This window comes from Cryptomeria japonica, chromosome 10 (assembly GCF_030272615.1).
Source record: "Cryptomeria japonica chromosome 10, Sugi_1.0, whole genome shotgun sequence".
NCBI lineage: Eukaryota > Viridiplantae > Streptophyta > Pinopsida > Cupressales > Cupressaceae > Cryptomeria > Cryptomeria japonica.
In genome coordinates this window covers 877,238,273-877,257,324 of record NC_081414.1, presented here as the reverse complement: position 1 = coordinate 877,257,324, position 19,052 = coordinate 877,238,273, and the positions used below count along the sequence as shown (strand labels likewise).

The window sequence follows — 19,052 nt, the reverse complement described above, 5'->3', positions numbered from 1 at the left end:
TTATCTTTTCTCCAAGTGGCGGCACTTCTTACCCTCATCCCTGCAATTTATCTGCAATATGCCATCAACTAAACATCATTTCCCTACTCTAACACAACAACATTCTTCTTAACACGGGTTAGGCACCTTCACACCTCCTTTGCCAATATAGTGTTATGCACCTTCACACCTTATGAAAACCTAGGCCCTTGTACCTTTTTGGAGTATCATTAATTGTTTCCACCATTTCTTGGAAATATGATGAGCTAACAATGTTGAAAGCCAAACCATTTGAATAAATGCATCTTGCAATGTGTTGATCCACAATACCTTGAAATTCACTTTCAAATAATATTTCAAACGGTCCCTTCATTCTCTTATGTGTAATGGCTCATCCTAATACATGGTCGAAACCGGGTGACACTCTACAACTTTAGGAATAGATGGAGAAGAAAGAGGCCTCACTACTTGAGATTCTCTCATTGCCAAAGAATGACATGTTCTACATGTAGTTACTTCTTCCACTTGCTCTTACTCTCTTATATATTTCAACACTTCAGATATTAGCAAAACTACATCCTTCTTACCTACGCAAGCCTTTTATGCTCATTCCAAGAATACCACACAAATGGGCTTGCCCCCCTACCATATGGACTTGTATATTTCATGCCACACCCATTGTAAAGCCAAACTTATCAGCAACACCTAGAACCTATTTGTAATCAAATTCTTGGTGTAAACCTTGCAAGTCAAAGCAAGATGGTGGAGCAATGTTAATGGAAATAGCTTTTTGTCCAAAACATGCTAATGATGCAAAACCTTTATAGGGAATATATGACAAGTGTGTGAGTCAAGCCAAGTGCATACAGGGAATATATGACAAGTGTGTGAGTCAAGCCAAGTGCATACAAAGGTTACCCTTTATTCATCAATTTTATATGATACACAATTATAGACAATATGGTAGGGAAATCAATTTATCATTATCAAGCAAGAAAATGTATTCACCCAACTTCCCAATAAGATTCTAGAGTACAATTGTATTAGATCAGCTAGTCTAAAGTCTCTAACTTATTGGATGAATAGTTTAGAAGATGTACAATGTATTGTATTTATATAGGTGGTTGTCAACTAAGCCTTCAATAGTATGTAGACAAGTGTCATTTGCATATGTTGTGCTTTGCATGTGGATAGGAGTATGCTAGGTGTTGAACCTATAGAGTGTTGGTTGGATGGCATGATCATGTGGTGTGTTGATGTGTGTTTTATGTACAATCGAACACAGAATAAAATAACAACGTATCTTATCTTCTCTTGAACAAAGTCTCTCAAATACTGTGCTACACAATCAAATGAGACAACCACAAGTTTACGAAATGTCAGGTCTTGACTTATGGATAAGCTCAATGGTTGATGTGATATTGCTGCAATCAAAAGGGGACTTACGTTGTACATGAAAGCTTGAATACTTAAACGTTATTGGAACTCGGGACTAACTCATCTAACAAAGAAAGATCAAAAGGAAAGGGTTTAGAAAGATTAATGATCGGATAAAACTCAACTAAGCTCTACTTCACCATCAATGAACAACTCCACAGGGCTAGTGCAATCTTCTAAGGTAAACTTATAGACGTTCAAATTACTACCATCAACATCAATACCATCAAAGCAATGCATACCAATGGAGGAGCCATAATTGAAGTTAAGCTCAATTCCAATTACAGTTGACCACACAAGGCAAACTTACGATCAGCAAGAAGCTAGTGGTATGGATAAACGAATTTCACCATTAATCATTCACAATTCTTTTCACTCATCTAATCAACATGAAAGCAAATGAGAATTGGAAACAATGCAACTTGTTGAACAACACATTTCACCATATCTTCAATGAAAAGAGTATATTCGTTTACAAGCCTTCGCAACAACTTCTTCTCCTACTCTACTCTACTCCTAACTTCTAATGATCTACTTGCTAACTATATCCTACTCTTCTACTGCTAACTATTAACCTTTAAAAATGAGAGCTCTAAGCCTTATATAGATAGCTCATTACAATGAATGGCTCAGATTGATTCAAGATCAATGGCCAAGAAAGAAAGATAGAAACCCTAACTAGGGTTTGTTACAACCACCATTACATTGACCAATTAGAGATGAGGATAAGTAAGATAAATAATATTTGATGTAGTGCCACGTGTCACTTATTCCCTCCTTGAATGAATGTTGACTCGTTACCCCTTAATTGAACGAAAGGTGACTGGACTACCACCTCAGCTTGCCTTATAGATTTGATTAACTTGTCCTTTTACATTCTTCATGATGTTTGGAATTCCTTGTGATGCTTTGCATTTCATCCATGTGTTACAGAATTCCTTGAATTATTTCCTCCTTGATGTTCTATGACTTTGAAATTCCTTAATGTAGTTCCTGATTTCAAGATGTGAAATCCCTTGTGCTCATTTGTTCGCCATCAAGGTCAAGTCTTCATTTGTTTGCCTTCATTCATTTGTTCGCCATCAAGGTGAAGTCTTCTTCATGTTTGATGTAGTCCGCATCTTTGCCTTTGGAAATCCTTGTCTTGAAGTCCTCTTCCAATCTTTGAAGTGTTGATCCCCCTCATCCACATGGTTTGAGTTTCTCCCTGCCTTGGGCAATCCTCGTTCACATCAAGCCTCGAACATCTTCCATCCCTTCCTTGCAGCAGACATGCAAAGCAAACAAACATATAATCAAACAATCATGTCAAAAACTTTATTTCAACCTTGGTGGGAAATCCATCCTCATACGGACAGATCAGTTCTCAAAACATCCACACTATCCTTGTCCATTTCTTCACTCAATGGAAATTTGATGTTAATAGGGACTACTTTGTCATTGATCTTCATTTGAATTTGATTTGTCCCTTCCTTTGTAATTCCATCCTCAAGTGGAAACCCAACCAACATCAGGACTCATTGTCCTTGAAAATTTTGTGTTGATTTGATCACCATTCGATGGAATAGGAATTCGAACCCCATCAAGACACTTCAATAATCCTCATTTTGTCCTGACAAACAATTTTCCAGAATTAATTAAGATTCTGATTAAAAAATAGTAACACCAATTCTACAAAATGTGAAGGTTCGGATTGAAATCTGGAAAGATTGACCTCAGAAAACCTGATTTTCAGACTTAGGATAAGTCTGATTGCAATAAATAAGTGTGAAGACACCCTTATAAACTCAGAAAATGGCGTGTTTGATGCAATCTCAAGTCTGATTTCTGAGTATAAAGTCTTAAGACATGGTGGTATACTCAGAAAATGATGATTTTGAGGTTCAAAAAGTATACCACAAGTCTGAATACACTTGGAAAATGGGGTGCACAAGTCTGATTTTCTGATTTTAATGTCTGAATAAACCCCTCTAAGGTCTGAAAATGAATAATTTCAGTGTCTTTATGATGTTCCAGGTCTGCTGGAAGTCTGAAGATACCCCTGCAACACTCAGAAAATGAAGTATTTGAAGCCAAAAAGTGTATACCCAAGTCTGAATACACTCCGAAAATGGTGCATATAGGTCAGATTTTCTGATTTTTAAGTCTGAATACACCTTCCAAGGTCTAAAAAATGGTCTCTAAAAGTCTGTAGACACCCTGAAAATGATAGATATCAGTGGCTGGAAGTGGTCACAGCCATGCCATACGCTTGCACTTGGATTACTTGACCCCTCAAATCTCAAAAATGGCCATGCTTGGGCACTATAATGTGGCTGGAAATGAAGTTTCAGTCTAAAGACAATTCCAAAAATGAAGTTTCACACCTGCACCAGTAATGGTGTCCATACAAAATGCCCCCAAAACTCAAAAATGATGTCCATACAAAATGCCCCCAAAACTCAAAAATGATGTCCAAACAAAATTGCCTTGATGCAATGCTAGCTAGAAAGGTAGTTTTCAGATCTGGAAGTGAATATCTCAGTCCTGGACCAGCAATGGTGTCCAAAATCTTCAGCTATAATGCCCAGCAAACATCTAATCAAAAATCGCCACGTTCCCCAATGATAGCGCCCAGCAAAATAACAAGAGATTGCCTCCAAAATGTAAGGCAATCAGCCACACCAAAATCGTGGCTCTCCAATAATGGCGCCACACCTCAATATCGCCCAATGTGTGGCTAAATCAACCACTAAACTTGCTGTAACTCCTCCAATGGTGGCGCCATGGTCTAATTGGGCAAAATCGCCCTTCCAATCTGCAACTTCCTTCAACAAATGGTGGCACTTAGCTAAAATCGCCCAGCTGGGACCTCTAACTTGCCTCCAATCTACCACTTGATTGTCACAATCAGCACTTACAATATTATTTTAATGCCGGCTGGGTATACTTATACACCTTGATATTTCACCACACAAGCAATGTAAGATAAAACTTTGCCTTTATAACTGCCCGGGGGAAAATTGATCTGCCTTGGGATAATATTTTCATTATTAAATAATTATTGTTGAGCATTAAATAATTTGCAACAACGCAAAAAAATTAAATTTGGAACCATTTGCATTTAAAATCTTTAATTTTCACTAAATTTGAACCAGCTGGGGAAAATCAATCCATCTTGGGGCAACAAAATTCATTAAATTTCACCATAACTCATCACAACTGGCATTTGGGGAAAAACGACCCCCATCTAGACAACTAAAATTCACCATTTTACTTACATTGCCCAGATAAAACCCTCTTGGGGAAAACCGTGTGTCATCTAGACTCCAAAATCATGTTCATTTCATCACTTTTATCCACATAACTCACCTTGGGCAAATTCACTCACTATTTGGACAATTTATCCTCATCAATTTCATCAAATTTGTCCATAAATTGATCTTGGGGAAAATTGACCTGCATCTGGACAAGGAATTTTGTCCACATAAAACTCCATCACACTTCACTTTTGATCCCAAGGGAAATCCACACCTCATCGGGACAAATTCCAACACTTAGTCAAATTTTTGGGCCTGCCAATGGAAAAATGTGGTCCATCAAGACTCAATTCTGGACACTTGGGGAAAAACACCCCCTGTTAGGACAAATAGTGGGGAAAATCAGGGCTCCATCAAGACAAAGTCCACAAACAAGGGAAAAATGTCCTCCATCAAGACAAACTGATTTATAGCCATAATTTTATGCTTTCCATAAGGACTTCGATGATTTTCACACCAAAAATTGTCCAAACCTACCAAATTTCATCGTTATGCATCGGGACATTCATCATTTTAACTAGATTTTGAGTGGGAAAATTGGGATCTATTGGGACAATGTGCAATTTTGACTTAATTTACCTACGAGGAGCAAGAAAATGACTCCTAAAAGAGCTCTTTGACACTTAGGCACAAAGATAGCCCCAATTTGCAACACTTAGACATATTTACGTTCAAATTTCAAAACTTGTTGCAATCTCAGACTTAGCCAATATTTAGGATCACGAAAACATTTGGACATTTAAAACATATGATCCTATTGACCACATTTCTCCCTCACTATCAAAGGTTAAGACTAGTAAACTATTGCTAAACCAAGGCAACCTAAGCAAAACAACTACCCTGAAAAGTGAAAAAAGTGGGGTCCCCATTTGCAATGGGGCGATGTGTAAAAACGTCACAACATGGTGCAAGTGTCCAAGTGTTGAACATGTATTGTGTTGAATTTATCATATATGTGCAAACACGTGTGCTTGTGTATAAGGTCATGCGCAATCTAAAGAGGTATACTAGAGGAATCAGAAAAGTTGATATTCAAGCCAATGTAGCAAACTCCTAAGATGTCATGTAGCCATATATTGTGTGTTGAAACTATGGAATGTGTGACAATCATCATGCACTAGATTACACAAAGCTATTGAGGTGGATGCTTGCACAAATGGTGTGTGAAGCCATACTATGAGATGTGAATCTATGCACAATGTTTATTGGCACTATGCAAGTGCACAAGGGAATGTCCAAACATGGTGTAATGTTGATTTGATGTACAAGAATGCACAATGCAAAAGATTGCACTTTAACTATGTTGTATCATGGAAATATACTTCCACAATGGAAAATAAGGGTTTGTTTTTAAGCAACCTTGGCTCACAAAGCGAGAACTAGCTGCCACTATAATCATTATAGAATGAAAAGAAAATGAGTGAGTCAACTTGTTAAGAAGATGGACAGAAAACCAAAAAGATTTATACAAGAATATTCCTATATGATCTCCTTGGCACTAAATGGGTTCTTACACACATGTAGGAATAGCAATCAATCCACTTCGGAAGCTTCAATGATCAATTTTCAGCTTTATTTGTGAAATGATAAGCAAGAATGGAAGTTCAACAAATTTATATAATTTGTCTTTTGTTTAAGAAATGAGGTAAAATGAGATTGTTTGTATTTCAAGGTTTTAAGAAATCAATTTTAGGGTAAGGGTTCATTTTTTAGGTTGAATAGTAAACCTAGGAAGTCAAATAGGAAAAAAATTAAAGAAGGAATTGAGTTCTTTTGGAGTTCATTGTCGATACTAACATACCCCAAATAGTTGTAGAACAAACCCAAACAAATCCACATCCATTCTATAGGACATGGGCCAAACCCACAAGGGACCTAAACCGAGAATTATATCGACCTAAATCTAAGGGTTTTCCTGAGTAAACCAATAACTTAGATAAAAGGCCCTAAATTTGGGCCCACTCAAATTTGTATCCAATAACATTACTAATTTTACAATATGGACCACGGTAGTATGGGAGGCATTGGTAGATAATCAAATAAATTTGTAGTCTTCTTTGTTGAAAAGTTAGGGCAACCAATAATTTAGCACAGATCAAAGTCGTATATAAAGGAATGCAAGAGGCTTTCAAAATTGGGTAGCAAAAACTCCAAATTGAACCTAACTCAAAGGTAGTCATCAACTTGTTATCTGATCCTAAGGGATACCATAGCAAAAATTGGTAGCATCGCCTCAACTCACCCCACTATGAACCAAAAAATTGGCAACATGTATGTCCAAGTCAAGGTCTAGTGGGAATCACTGGGTTGAGTCATGGGGATACCCTTGGGTTATTAAAAAAAAAATGGCAAATAGCAAGAGAGTTGGGGAAGATTCAAATCTTGTAGGACAAGTTCCAGGAGGTTCAATTCAGCAATGTTCCCAAAGAGTGCAATCAAGTAGCAGATCGATTAGCCAATTGGGCTCTTGACAATTTCGACTTTTGTTATCGTTTGCTCCCTCAGTGATGGTCAAACAAGCTTCAAGAGGATCTCAAAAAGATTCCAGATTCTAATTTGTCCCAATGAAGGACCTAGCATAGTCGAATTTGTACACTTTTATTTCTATCTAATATGATGAAGTTATTTTAAGAAAAAAGATTGTATCCATTCAATTGGTTTTCAATGATAAGCTTTGACAATCTTTTATATTAATTTATCTTCCTCTTTTTAATTTATGTAAACTTCTTTTATATTAAAAAAATAATCATGGTAGCTTATTTTCTTCTCATATTAAATTATGAAAAGAATATTAATTTTAGTGGTTCATACTATAAGATTTTCCTATGCAGTATGTATACATTCCACACAAGTCAATCATCTCGACAATCTATTCCCAAACAATCACACATGTTCATGGGTTTTATTACAGATGTAGAGCCTGAAGAACATCTTAAGTGCAATACAAGTAGCAATTATGTATAATAAGACTGTACCAAGAAAAAACTCACATGTAACTTCATTTATGATGAATAAGAAAACTAGGAAGTTCTATAGAATGCAAACAACAGAATTATTTTCATATCAATATTTTAACAACTCACACAAGAACAACCTCTATATTGAAGTAGAAACCAAACAATTCCATCTATTAGTTTCTCTATGCTCTATGTATCTCTGGGTCCTTCCTAGTTTTTGTATGTTTTAGACAGTCTTCCCACCCATTATTCCTTACAGCTTTAGATAGGCTGTCTCCTATTTCATGGTATATTGTCTTTTTATCAGAAAAAACATAGGCCCAAATACAGAAACTGACACTGAAAAAAATACTCCACGGGATATAGTTGCTTACTCTTGGGTTTTGTAAGATACAACTCCCAATTCATGGTATACAAGAGGATCTGTTGAACAAATTTTTTTTGCCTTCATGAAGAACTGCAAAAGAGAAAATTTTCAATCAATACAAATTCATCCAACCAAGGTAAAAACATTAACAGAAATCATTACAAAAATACTTCGACAGCATATGCAATTGACTAGAAACGTATAGTAGCTCACTACATTAATATGTTGATAAACATCATTCTTCAATGTTCTGGAAATTACATATAATTTAGCATAACATAAACATAAGAATCCAGTAGCATTGTTATTGTTGTTTCTAGAAGCGTATAAAAAAGAATTATAACTGAATGAGATAATTTGATATGAGCGGATGTAGTGCTCTCAAAAAAGTCAATGAAACTCAAGAGAGTATAAATTTATGTATGCCAATTTGTTTGCCTTTTAGAAGTGAGCAAGAAATAAAGACATTAATTTATGCCACAAGATAAATTGGATGTTCTTCATGATAGATTTCTGTCAAAATAATTATCTTCATGTCCACATCATCAAAAGGAACAACCAATCAGACGTGATAAGTTGCATTTTCTTTATTACTGCAATATTTTAAAAAATAGATTATATCATTTTTACCACTCCAGCAATTTACAGATGATAGTGTATTTAGCATCTTTAAAATCTGGATTTGCAATGATACTACAAAGAATATAATCCACCAAGAATATCAAATACAAAGTAAGAAAACCAGAGTGAAGAACCAAGACAAAGTCAGCCAGAGTGAATAATCACCATAACTTTGTGTGTAGATTGAAAGAGATTTTATCAAAGAAGATAACAACTAAATAACCTACTCTTATTGATCAAAACTAAGAGTATATTTTTAAGCATCTTGAAACAAACTGTTCCAAGCAGTATAACTTTCAGTAGGATACACAAAATTATCCTCCAAACAGAATATATATAATTCACATGTAATCCTTTTGATGGAAACTAAGCGAAGTGGCAATTATGAGGCATTGCTACAAGGTTTACAGCAGTGTCTGGTAGAAATTCTTGTTAGGTTTAGATCAGACTGAAGCAAATTAGATAACAGAACAGATAAGCACACAAAGAACACCAATATACCCTGGGAAAACCTCCCTCTCGGAGATGAAAAACCCAGCAACAATTCTCAGATCTTATTATTCAATAATCAGTAGGTATCTTTACAATTTAGCTTCAGCACATGAAGCATTTAACATCAGCACAATAGTATTAAGTCTGCAAGTTAGGGCCAACACACAAATGATGAACTTATCTGCAAAACACAAGATGTTTGCTGCCACAGGGGAGTTCGCTGGAGCTCGCTGTCACTGCAAGGTGAATTGCAGACCTTATCAACTGTTTGCTGTCTTCAAGATGATGTTTGCAGACCCTACAATAACGTTTGCTGCTACTGGAACCAGTTCGCCGTCCTAGGAATATAATTTGCTGTCTCTGCAACAGTCCGCTGACCTTGTGTTATGGTTCGCTCACAGTGAAGATTGATTCACTGTTACTAAGGAGTGATTTGCTGCTCTCAAGTATGATTCGCTGTCCTTGATTTGTACTTCGCTGATCACAGAAGTAATTCTCTGATAGGATATATTCGCTGGGTGAGATGTTGTATTTGAACAATGATTGATGCCTTGTATTTATAGGCGACTTAGCCCTTTAACTTTCCCAAGTTGGCTTGCAAGAAGAATATATTTATTTACAACTCAATGCATAATGTTGGCGCCAAAAACTGAATTAGTCTTAAACGTTTCAAGCAAGATATGATTACTGATTATGGGGCATGACTGAGGCCACGGGCCCATTAGTCATCCAAATGTGCTAGGTGTGCTAGGTCGGCCTTAGAAGGGCTCCGACCTAGCTACATACATCAACAATTCTATATGACAGTAAATCTGAGGCCCTACCACCTGACAAGTTATGATATTGGTGCTCAGATTCAGCATAATTCTACCTTTGTCTGTTTAGTGCTAATTCTTGTGTTTACAGTCCATTATATTGTGGCATGAAAAGTTAAATTGGCGAATGTCATTACTGATGTCCATTGGATATTGAACAAAGAATTTGATCCTATTCCTTAAAAATGAAGTGAGGGGTTGGGTAGGAAATATTCAAATGTATCTTTTGCAACCATTGAAATGGATTGATTGACCTTCCTCAAGCAAGGTCAATACCCTTGGATCAATAGGAATTAATAACAGGCATTCAATGTAAAGCAGGTTCAAATGTATCCTGTCATTTATTTGTCACCTCAACATAAAATACATTCAATGGAGAGTATTTAAACCTCACCCAATGAATCCTCTTCATAATCTACAGATGGCCATCATAAGCACACAGAAATCAGATCTGTTAATGTCTTTATTTTAATCTTCTTGCACAAGGCTAGTTACCACTCTTAGATTTTTTTCTGCAGACTTCATAGTCCCATAGAAATGACATCTATAATAATATAATATTGAATTTTCACATAGCTTCATCACCATGCTGTAAATTTATAATTCTACAGTGTTTTGACAATTTGTTAAAATGTATGAAAGATGTAGAAAATACTTGCAAAACTAACATGTGCAATTCAACTTGCCCATAATGCTCTGGCACAAACTACTTAGCAAATAAGTTTGGAAGAACTGTGTCACCTGTTATCCTAGTGGCATGTGCACCACTCATGCATCTTGAAGCTTAATAGGGGATATGAGCCTTAGCTGTAGTTTCCATTTGGCAGGGGGAAGATGCATTATTATCATTCATGACAGAGAACTGCCCCTCTCAAAAGAGAATATAAGCTAAGTGATTTCCTCAGTGCAAAACTAAAGAAAATGCATAGACAAGCTTATCTGATTGAACTGATTTTTAGATGAATTATTGTATGTACAATAACAAATATTAATTGAATCTACTTCTTAAACAATTCTGTACATAAATTATAATACATTTAATACTGTCATAATGACTCACTTCACTAAAGCCTACTATTAAGATACTGAATGTAACTCTAATATAAATGAGCTTTATCAATGAATAACCATGCATGGAAGAACAAAAGGTTGAAATCAAAAAACTTCTGGGATTCTCGGATCTTTAGTACTTTTTCTCAGTCCACACAAAATAAGGAAATCATGTTAAGTTTTGCTCTCTTGAAAAGGATGGTTGTTTCTTCTCATTATGAGACAGACCCATTTAAATACATAAAATAAAATGATTTTTGCTAATCAAATACAAAAAATAGCATGTTCAAAACAGGAAACCTGTTCAGCAAGTTTAAAGTTGTGTGTACGCATGTACTCCAGTCCAATATACAGTGTTGGCAAATGACACCTGCATTAGATCAAAACATATCCACATACTTTATTGCAAGTAGGTGATAAGCACAGAAAAAAATTAAGTAAACTACAAAATTCATAAGTATTGTAAAAACTAATATCTATAGTAGGAACATTTAACTAGACAAAAAGAGAATGCCTACCTGAAGTCAAAATTATACACTTTAAAAGTTAAAAATGTTAATGGGACTCTTTGCAACAATCTTTTCAAAAGTTATTTTCAGAAATGAATATTATAGAACATTTTTAAACAAATATTTGCATTAATCTGAAAATATAGGTACAATGGAAGCGTCTCTCTAAAAAGATCACAGAGGCTATCATTTAAGCATGTGCTCCAAGAGGCAATGACTCAACATCTTTGCAAATAAATTTAATCTTGATTTTGAAGGGTGATTAATGCTTCGGCTTGAAATTTCTTGATTCTCCTGACATGAGAGGTGAAGGCTCCCCATGAAAGCTGCCCTTGCATCTTCAATTCTGTAGGAATTCAATCCATAAACCATTCACAATTTTCCCTCATCATCCAAATATCCTTGATGAGAGGTCCTGATGTAGAGGGGATGCTCCCTCCTACCGGGTTTGCTTATTCTTGATGTCTCTCTAGGCAGTCTCTTGAACCATCCAATGGTTCCACACTATCCCAACCTTCCAAAGGTTGTGGGGCGCACCCTTAATGACCTTCCCAAGGTCCTTAGACTACGGTGACCACCTCTTGTCTTGTGAGTGTCCAACACTCCTTAATTGAGACTCTCCTACTCAACACCTTCTCACACCTTCACCAAGAGCCAACCCCCTCTACGTTAGGATCTTCTCTCACACATTCCCAACTCCCATAGGGTTGATTTGCTTTTCTTTTCTAACTCTATCCCTTCATCTAGGTCTATGGAGATTACCGTTTCCAAGCTTAAGGACCAATTTTCTCTTTTAGGCCTACTAGGAGACCTAGTCCAATTAGCCCTACAAGTGAGGTATTTTGCACTTATCTGCCCGAAGTCCTGAACACCGGTATGAACTCTTTAGCTTTTCAGATACCCTTTTGGAAGCTTCATACAATATCACAAAATTGGATATGGGTTTGGTTTCTAACCCACCTAACCCTTTTTAGGCCTAATTCCCTCCTTTTAAGCCTAGAAAATAGGGTTTTGCTCAAATGCCTTCACAAGTCCAAATGGCCAAGGATTCTAATGATTGTCTCAGGTCTGTACACCCATGAGGATGTCCAATTCAACCTGGAATCAAATCCATCCAACGGATTTACCCATGTAGGGCCTGCTGTCCATGATCCCCATTGCTTGCCAACTCAACGTGCCAAGCCTAGGGTATGGTGGCAAATCTGGAGTTTAGCCTCCCTTGTCTTAAAAACAAATTGAAAGCATACTTTACAAGGCCTCCTAGCATTCCATAAGGTTTCAGTATGAAGTTCCACCATGGGATGCTAGGATTGAGCCATAGAGTCTTCAAAACCCTTGTTTTTAAGGTCTTTAGGATCTGCCTGCAACAAAAATGACAAAAATTACAAACGATAACACTTCAAAACCTCAAAACACCATGAAATGAAAGGTATGTCTCTGCTCTAACAAATCATGCCTTGGTCTGGGCTTGGAAGTCCGTACAGACCGTACAAAATCAGTTAAACTCAACGACTACTCGCTGAAAACACAAATTTTGAAAGGCTAAACTTGTTTTTCTTCAATCAACTCTTCAACCAACATTCTCATCGGTTGTCCCAAGCCCTATATCGGCCTTGGGTTGGTTACAAATGTCTTTAACTGAAAAAGACAACCAACTAGCCATTGGTGTTTTGGAAAATGCAAATGTTACAAAGTTGCTATGAGCAACTTTTTACAACTTTTACATAGTTGAGCAACTTTTGCCCAAATCAAACCTAGGTCACTTCTTAAGGTTCAAATGACCTTAAAACCTCCTAAACTTCATCAAACCAACCTCTTCTAACACAGTACCAACTTATTCTACCAAATGCTCTATCTGGCACCCTTAAGAGCCATTAGGCCAACATTGGTCAAACAATAACTCCTAGGGTCCTTACATCATCTGAGCACTTATTCAAAATCCTATTGACCTTATTACAAACCAAAATCAAATGATTCCAAACTCCTAAAACCTACACAACAAAATTGCTCAAGTGCTCTTGCACCAGGTCCTCACCAAGACAAGGGGAATTAAGCAGAAAATCAAATTCAGCTAAAAACTAACTCCAAAAGGATTTGGCAAAAGGACATTTTCGGAAATACAATGTCAAGAATTTTTTTTATTAACCTACTTTTTTACCAGTCCATGTAGTCATGGCCAAAGGGTGAAATGAAGGATTATCCAACCATGCAACCAAATGAACACTCACACAACACAACTTAATCAGACAAAGTGAATAGCAACATTATCTTTAATAAATTGTTAATTCTTAGTTACAGAAAAATTACAATCTGCCATTGTGATTCACAACATGCTAGGCCACAACAGTTTAATTACAAATTGCACACTATGCGCAAATTAAAAAATTCAGTGATATTGCAGTACAATGCCCATGCCAAACTATCTACCAACTTCTTCTTACATTCTTTGCTACTTTCCAAATGACCACTAAAAGAGAGTATATAGCAACTCCTAGTCTTAGGAATGATCTCAGTCAGCTATAGCATCATGCAAGGCTCAATGTCTAGTGAAACATGTAGCTTGCCAAACATGAGGATGGAAACTTCTAAATTGAATGTGGTGATGATGGATCAATAAATCTCGGTGTCGTTCAAACTTCAAACATAAGCTCTCCTAGGCCCAACGAACCTAGGAACATGTTCCTCTGTTGCTACATACCTCAAAATGGTTCTGCAAGACTTGAACAGGGAAACTAGTTGTCATCCTAATATGCCTAGTAGTCAGTCTGGAGCTTGATATGGTTTTGTGGTGATACAAATCTCCTGAGCTTTAAATGGAACATCGTACACTCAATGTTGAATAGGCATATCCAACCACAAGGTCAAATATTCGATTGTAATTGAAAACCTACAAACAAAACAAAGAAATAAAAAAATATACTTTTATTTGTTTTGCCAAACAACTTACCACATTCAACATAAGATATGAAAGGTGACTGCTATAGCATTAGTTATATTTTTTTGATCATGTAAACAAGGGTTCCCTGCTGATGCAATTTTCTGATTTGATATTTTGCAATCTTCTTTCCAATGCTTACATGGTTCATGAGTTTATTGCCTTTACAGTGAAATACAAAATGAGGAAATGAAAGCATGATGAACAACCAACTACTTCACATTCAAAATACCTCAAATCTACTGAATGCACTTTCAGGCATATTGCAGCAGTCAAAGTGAAAAATCAATAGCAGGTCTTAAATTCAACATTTAATAGCCATTATGCAAGGCTCCAAAGACATCAAACAGATTAAAGAAACTCTCCACATCAACACCCAACACTTCTGATTGCTTAGAATGAATTTTCAGCCTTCCTGGCACCTGAAAATCTCGTCTATCAAACTGGAATCAAGCTCAGAAAGTCTGCAACAATAAAAATGGGCACTAGGTACATAGCCGATCCCCACCAAACTGGCTTGCAAACAATCCAAATCACTTCACGGGTTGCTACAGCCAAGTAAAGCATGCAACCATCTTCATAACATTATCATGCTCAATCCACAAGGGGCACCCAGCAGCAAAACACTTAAACAACTATCATATCCAAGTTTATCCAAGTTGTGACAAAACGAAAAAAAAAAGGCCTCTTTCAGTTACTAAGGGGACCAATAAGGCAACCAGGTGCTAGGGTCTAGTCATCCATATGACCAACTATTATGCTAGTAAAACAATAAGCATCGTCCCATGGGTCGTGAGCAGTGGCGAAGGTGGTACAATGAGGCAACGGGCTTGGGCTGCACCGCCAAGCTCTTTGAGTCCTCTCCAAAGCGACAGGGTACCAATATGACCAAGGGCAAGATTGAATACGTCAGCAAAAACCAAACCGAACTTTTAAAACAAAGTTTATATAAATAAAATATGATTTAAATAAAAACTTCATACCGATCCAACAACACCTTGACCAACCCGTACTCACGAATACGTGATGATGATGCAAGCATAGTAAGACTGGTATGTAGAAAACTAACAAAGTATACAAGATTACACTAGCACCCACAAAATATGCCAATTCCTACAGAATATTCACTAGAGGGATCTTTTTCCTACCAACTACAATGGGTCTATATAGTACGGATCCGTACAACTGAGATAATGACAAAAAAAACTCTAATGCCCCCCAGAAAAAACTCTCCAAATTCAATGATTTGACAAACAATTCTCCAGTTTTTCAACCTTCCAAATGCAATAGCGAGGTCAAAATTGGCCTAGCTTACTCCAAAAATTTAGCTATCTCCTGGATTTGGCAACTTAAACCCTACATGAAACCCTTGCAAATCTAACAAAACATAATGAAATTTGACAAAACAAAAGGCAAACCTAGCTTTCTTTGATGCCCTAAATTCAAACGGCAAGTCCTTGAAACCCCAATTTGTACCCAACAAATTCTTCAAGCCTAATGATGTCCCTCATATCTAGGAAGGAATCGGCAACGCTAGAGTTTCAATCAACTATTAGAACCAACATATCTTCCACAATAGAGAAAATGCCAAGAATAACTTGCTTCAACAATGCAAGGTTGATTGATTGAATATGAAATATACAATGAGATGCCTTGCTTATAAAGACAAGATTGGGATGTGTGTCTTAATCCTATGTGATGAGACAACAATCTCAATCAAATCTTAAATGACCTAGGTAACTTAAATAAAAATCATAAATATAAGATAAAACAAGATCTTATCTAGACAACTAAAACTTCTATAAGAACACCTAGGACCTAACCAAACTTAAGTCATGTGAATAAGTCTCCAACTAGGAACTAGATAATTACAAGACCTTTACTAGGTAAAAAACCTTATTACACCAACATCGTCTTCCTCAATCAAGATTTGGGTTTTCGTCCAAATCTGCTAAAAACATCAAAGGCTTTTTGGTAGAACACACATTTACTACTCAGAGGGTGGAGTGAATCAGTAGTAAATAACACTTTAACTTTTTGATCAACTTAGATTTTTGCAAAACTTTAAACCTTTTTAAATCTGAATGCTTGAAGGAAAGCACTGAACTAAAGCATGAAACAACACACAATAAAACCAATACACACAGAAATACGGAGAAACCCAAGGTGGGAAAACCACGGTGAGAAATACTGCTAGGATCTACTGTCTTAATCCAACCTCACAGTTAAGAGAGTTTACAAATTTTAGGGCAACAACCCAAGGAATCACCAAATCCCCTTTATGAGCACCAACTCATCAATGACTTGCGCATCAACTCAAAACATAAATCACCAATTACAACATCAAACTGAAAATGACTTCTCTTTCAGAAGGTTTACTCTTTCAGGATATCAAAGATGTAGAACACAGGATATATGAGGAAAACCCAACATGGGAAAAACCTCAGTGAGAAATGTTGGTGGAGTCTACTCCTCCAATCCAGCCTCACAATAAACACGGTTACAATGTTTAGGGCACCAACCCAAGGAGCACCAGCACTTGATTTAGGGCACCAACCCAAGGAGCACCAACCCCTGATTTTAGGGCACCAACCCCTGCACCAAGCTCCAACTCAGTGATTACAATGACATATATCAATACAAAGTAATAACCCGACTAGAAAAGAGTTAGTAACCTCTGCAATCTTTCTTCTGGTCCTACTCTTCTCAACCGGTCTTCCTCTACTTTGCTCTCCGCTCACTTAGATACATTGTTGCTTGCCACCATCGATACTCTTCACTCTGTCGATTGGATCAACTATCAAACCATACACCTGCTACCAATTACTCTTCTTGTTGGTTTAACCATGCACTGTTCTTTGGCTTACCGGATCTCCTCAACCACTAACACTGCATTACTTCCCTCTCTGTTGCCTTCTTACCGGTTGCAACACTACCGGATCACCCCATTGTCAAGCTCAATGACAGTCTACCAGTTGTCTTAACCTTGTCGGTTGAACTCTTCTTACCGGTTCTCTCTGAAGCACTCAGTCACCTCTGTGATTCTCGATGAACTCTTTTACTGACTAACACTCTGATTGCACTCACTTCACCAATGTCACTCTCTCATGCAACAACAACAGATTTGGTCTTCGAACTGCATCTTTATACTTTTGCATTCCCGCCAAAACAGACATTCAAGCCTTTGGCGCGCTACAGTTCCTTCATCAACCATGAGGCATATCAATTCAAATCAGATCTCTTCTCTGAGATACTCAACCTACAACCGATCACCCATCACCGCCATTTACGCTGCTTCCAAAACACGTTTGCCATATTTATCAAACACGGCCCCTTTGTCGATCTGCACTTGTCAATCACAATGAAGCGATCACGCAGTTAGCTTCACCTACCTTGATTAGCACCTAGACACACTACATCAGTCATGATGCCACCGAATCAGATCTTTGTCCTCTAATCAGTCTCGAGCCGCATCCTTCTGCTCTCGACCCGTGATTTATGCCATCGACATTAATGTCAACCAATCACCGACAATGCATGGTCCATTTGTTTGACACCTGGACTCAATGCAACGTCTCTGTCGGTGTGCACCTCAACTCAGTCATCGTGTCGGTTTAGACTCTGTCACCGACTACAACACACAACCAATTTTCATCTACCGGTTCACTAACCCTGTCAGTTATACCCTAACTAGTCAACCTTCAAGCCTACACATTGTTGTTCTGCCGATGGAACACCTTAACCAGTCACCAAACATACCAATCCACCACATGCCCATCTTCATCAGATAGGAGGCTTTTACTTATGCACTTTGTCAGCTTACCGGTTGACATACTTACTGGTAGACAACTCTCATGTCTGCATACCAGTAACCACCTTGATGACACCATGCCATCAAACTTCAATCGTCTCCATCTGCATTCCGGATGCACTCTCTATCTACAACTGCTCAACCATCTTCATTAGACTAGTTCACTTCTCAACTGGTTTGTCAAAGTGACAAACTTATCCTTCTTTACTCTTCCTTCTTTGTCCCGGTAGCTCAACTTGCCAACTCTAGTTGATTAGATACACATCTCTGGTATCACACACCTAAGCCAGCCTTGTGTTTCACCGGTTGATCCGGTGTGAGCCTTCAATCACCTGCCTTCTACTCTTTTGTCTTGTCCCAAAAGGTTATAATGCATTCCATGCATGTTGGGAGATAAGCTCAGAATTACCACTTACCGAGGGAAGTGGATCCTTGTCACCTGCTGACCAATGACGGGTGTGAACCAGTTGTCATTACATTGTGCTCAATCTGCTTCCGGTATTACACCAATATGATTTCCTTGTTATCTGAGGCAGCACACTTTCTATCATTCTTCTCTTCATCCTGTGACAGCATCTCTATCCAGTGGGAGTCTTGCAGTAAGACACCCAATTGCTTACCGGTTGTTTGTCCTCCTTCATTAGCTCACCTTGCTATCTTACTGATCACTTTCTTACCGGTTGGCAACCATACACTACCAACACATCATTTACCGGTTGTCATTCCATACTGGTCTACAGTCCTTATGTCTTCAACACAAGCCAACACTAACTTGTGTAC

At 37.5% G+C, this 19,052-nt stretch overlaps 1 protein-coding gene across 1 annotated transcript in view; it reads right to left on the bottom strand.

Annotated features, from left to right (window-relative positions):
- LOC131052022 (anaphase-promoting complex subunit 6) overlaps positions 1-19,052 on the bottom strand; it is a 257,194-nt gene that overhangs the window by 80,973 nt on the left and 157,169 nt on the right. The window contains exons 11-12 of the mRNA XM_057986630.2: positions 11,318-11,387; positions 8,047-8,129 (exon numbers count right to left, since the gene is read on the bottom strand). Of these exons, the coding sequence (XP_057842613.1) occupies positions 8,047-8,129; positions 11,318-11,387 (153 nt within the window). The remainder of the gene's footprint in view (positions 1-8,046; positions 8,130-11,317; positions 11,388-19,052) is intronic.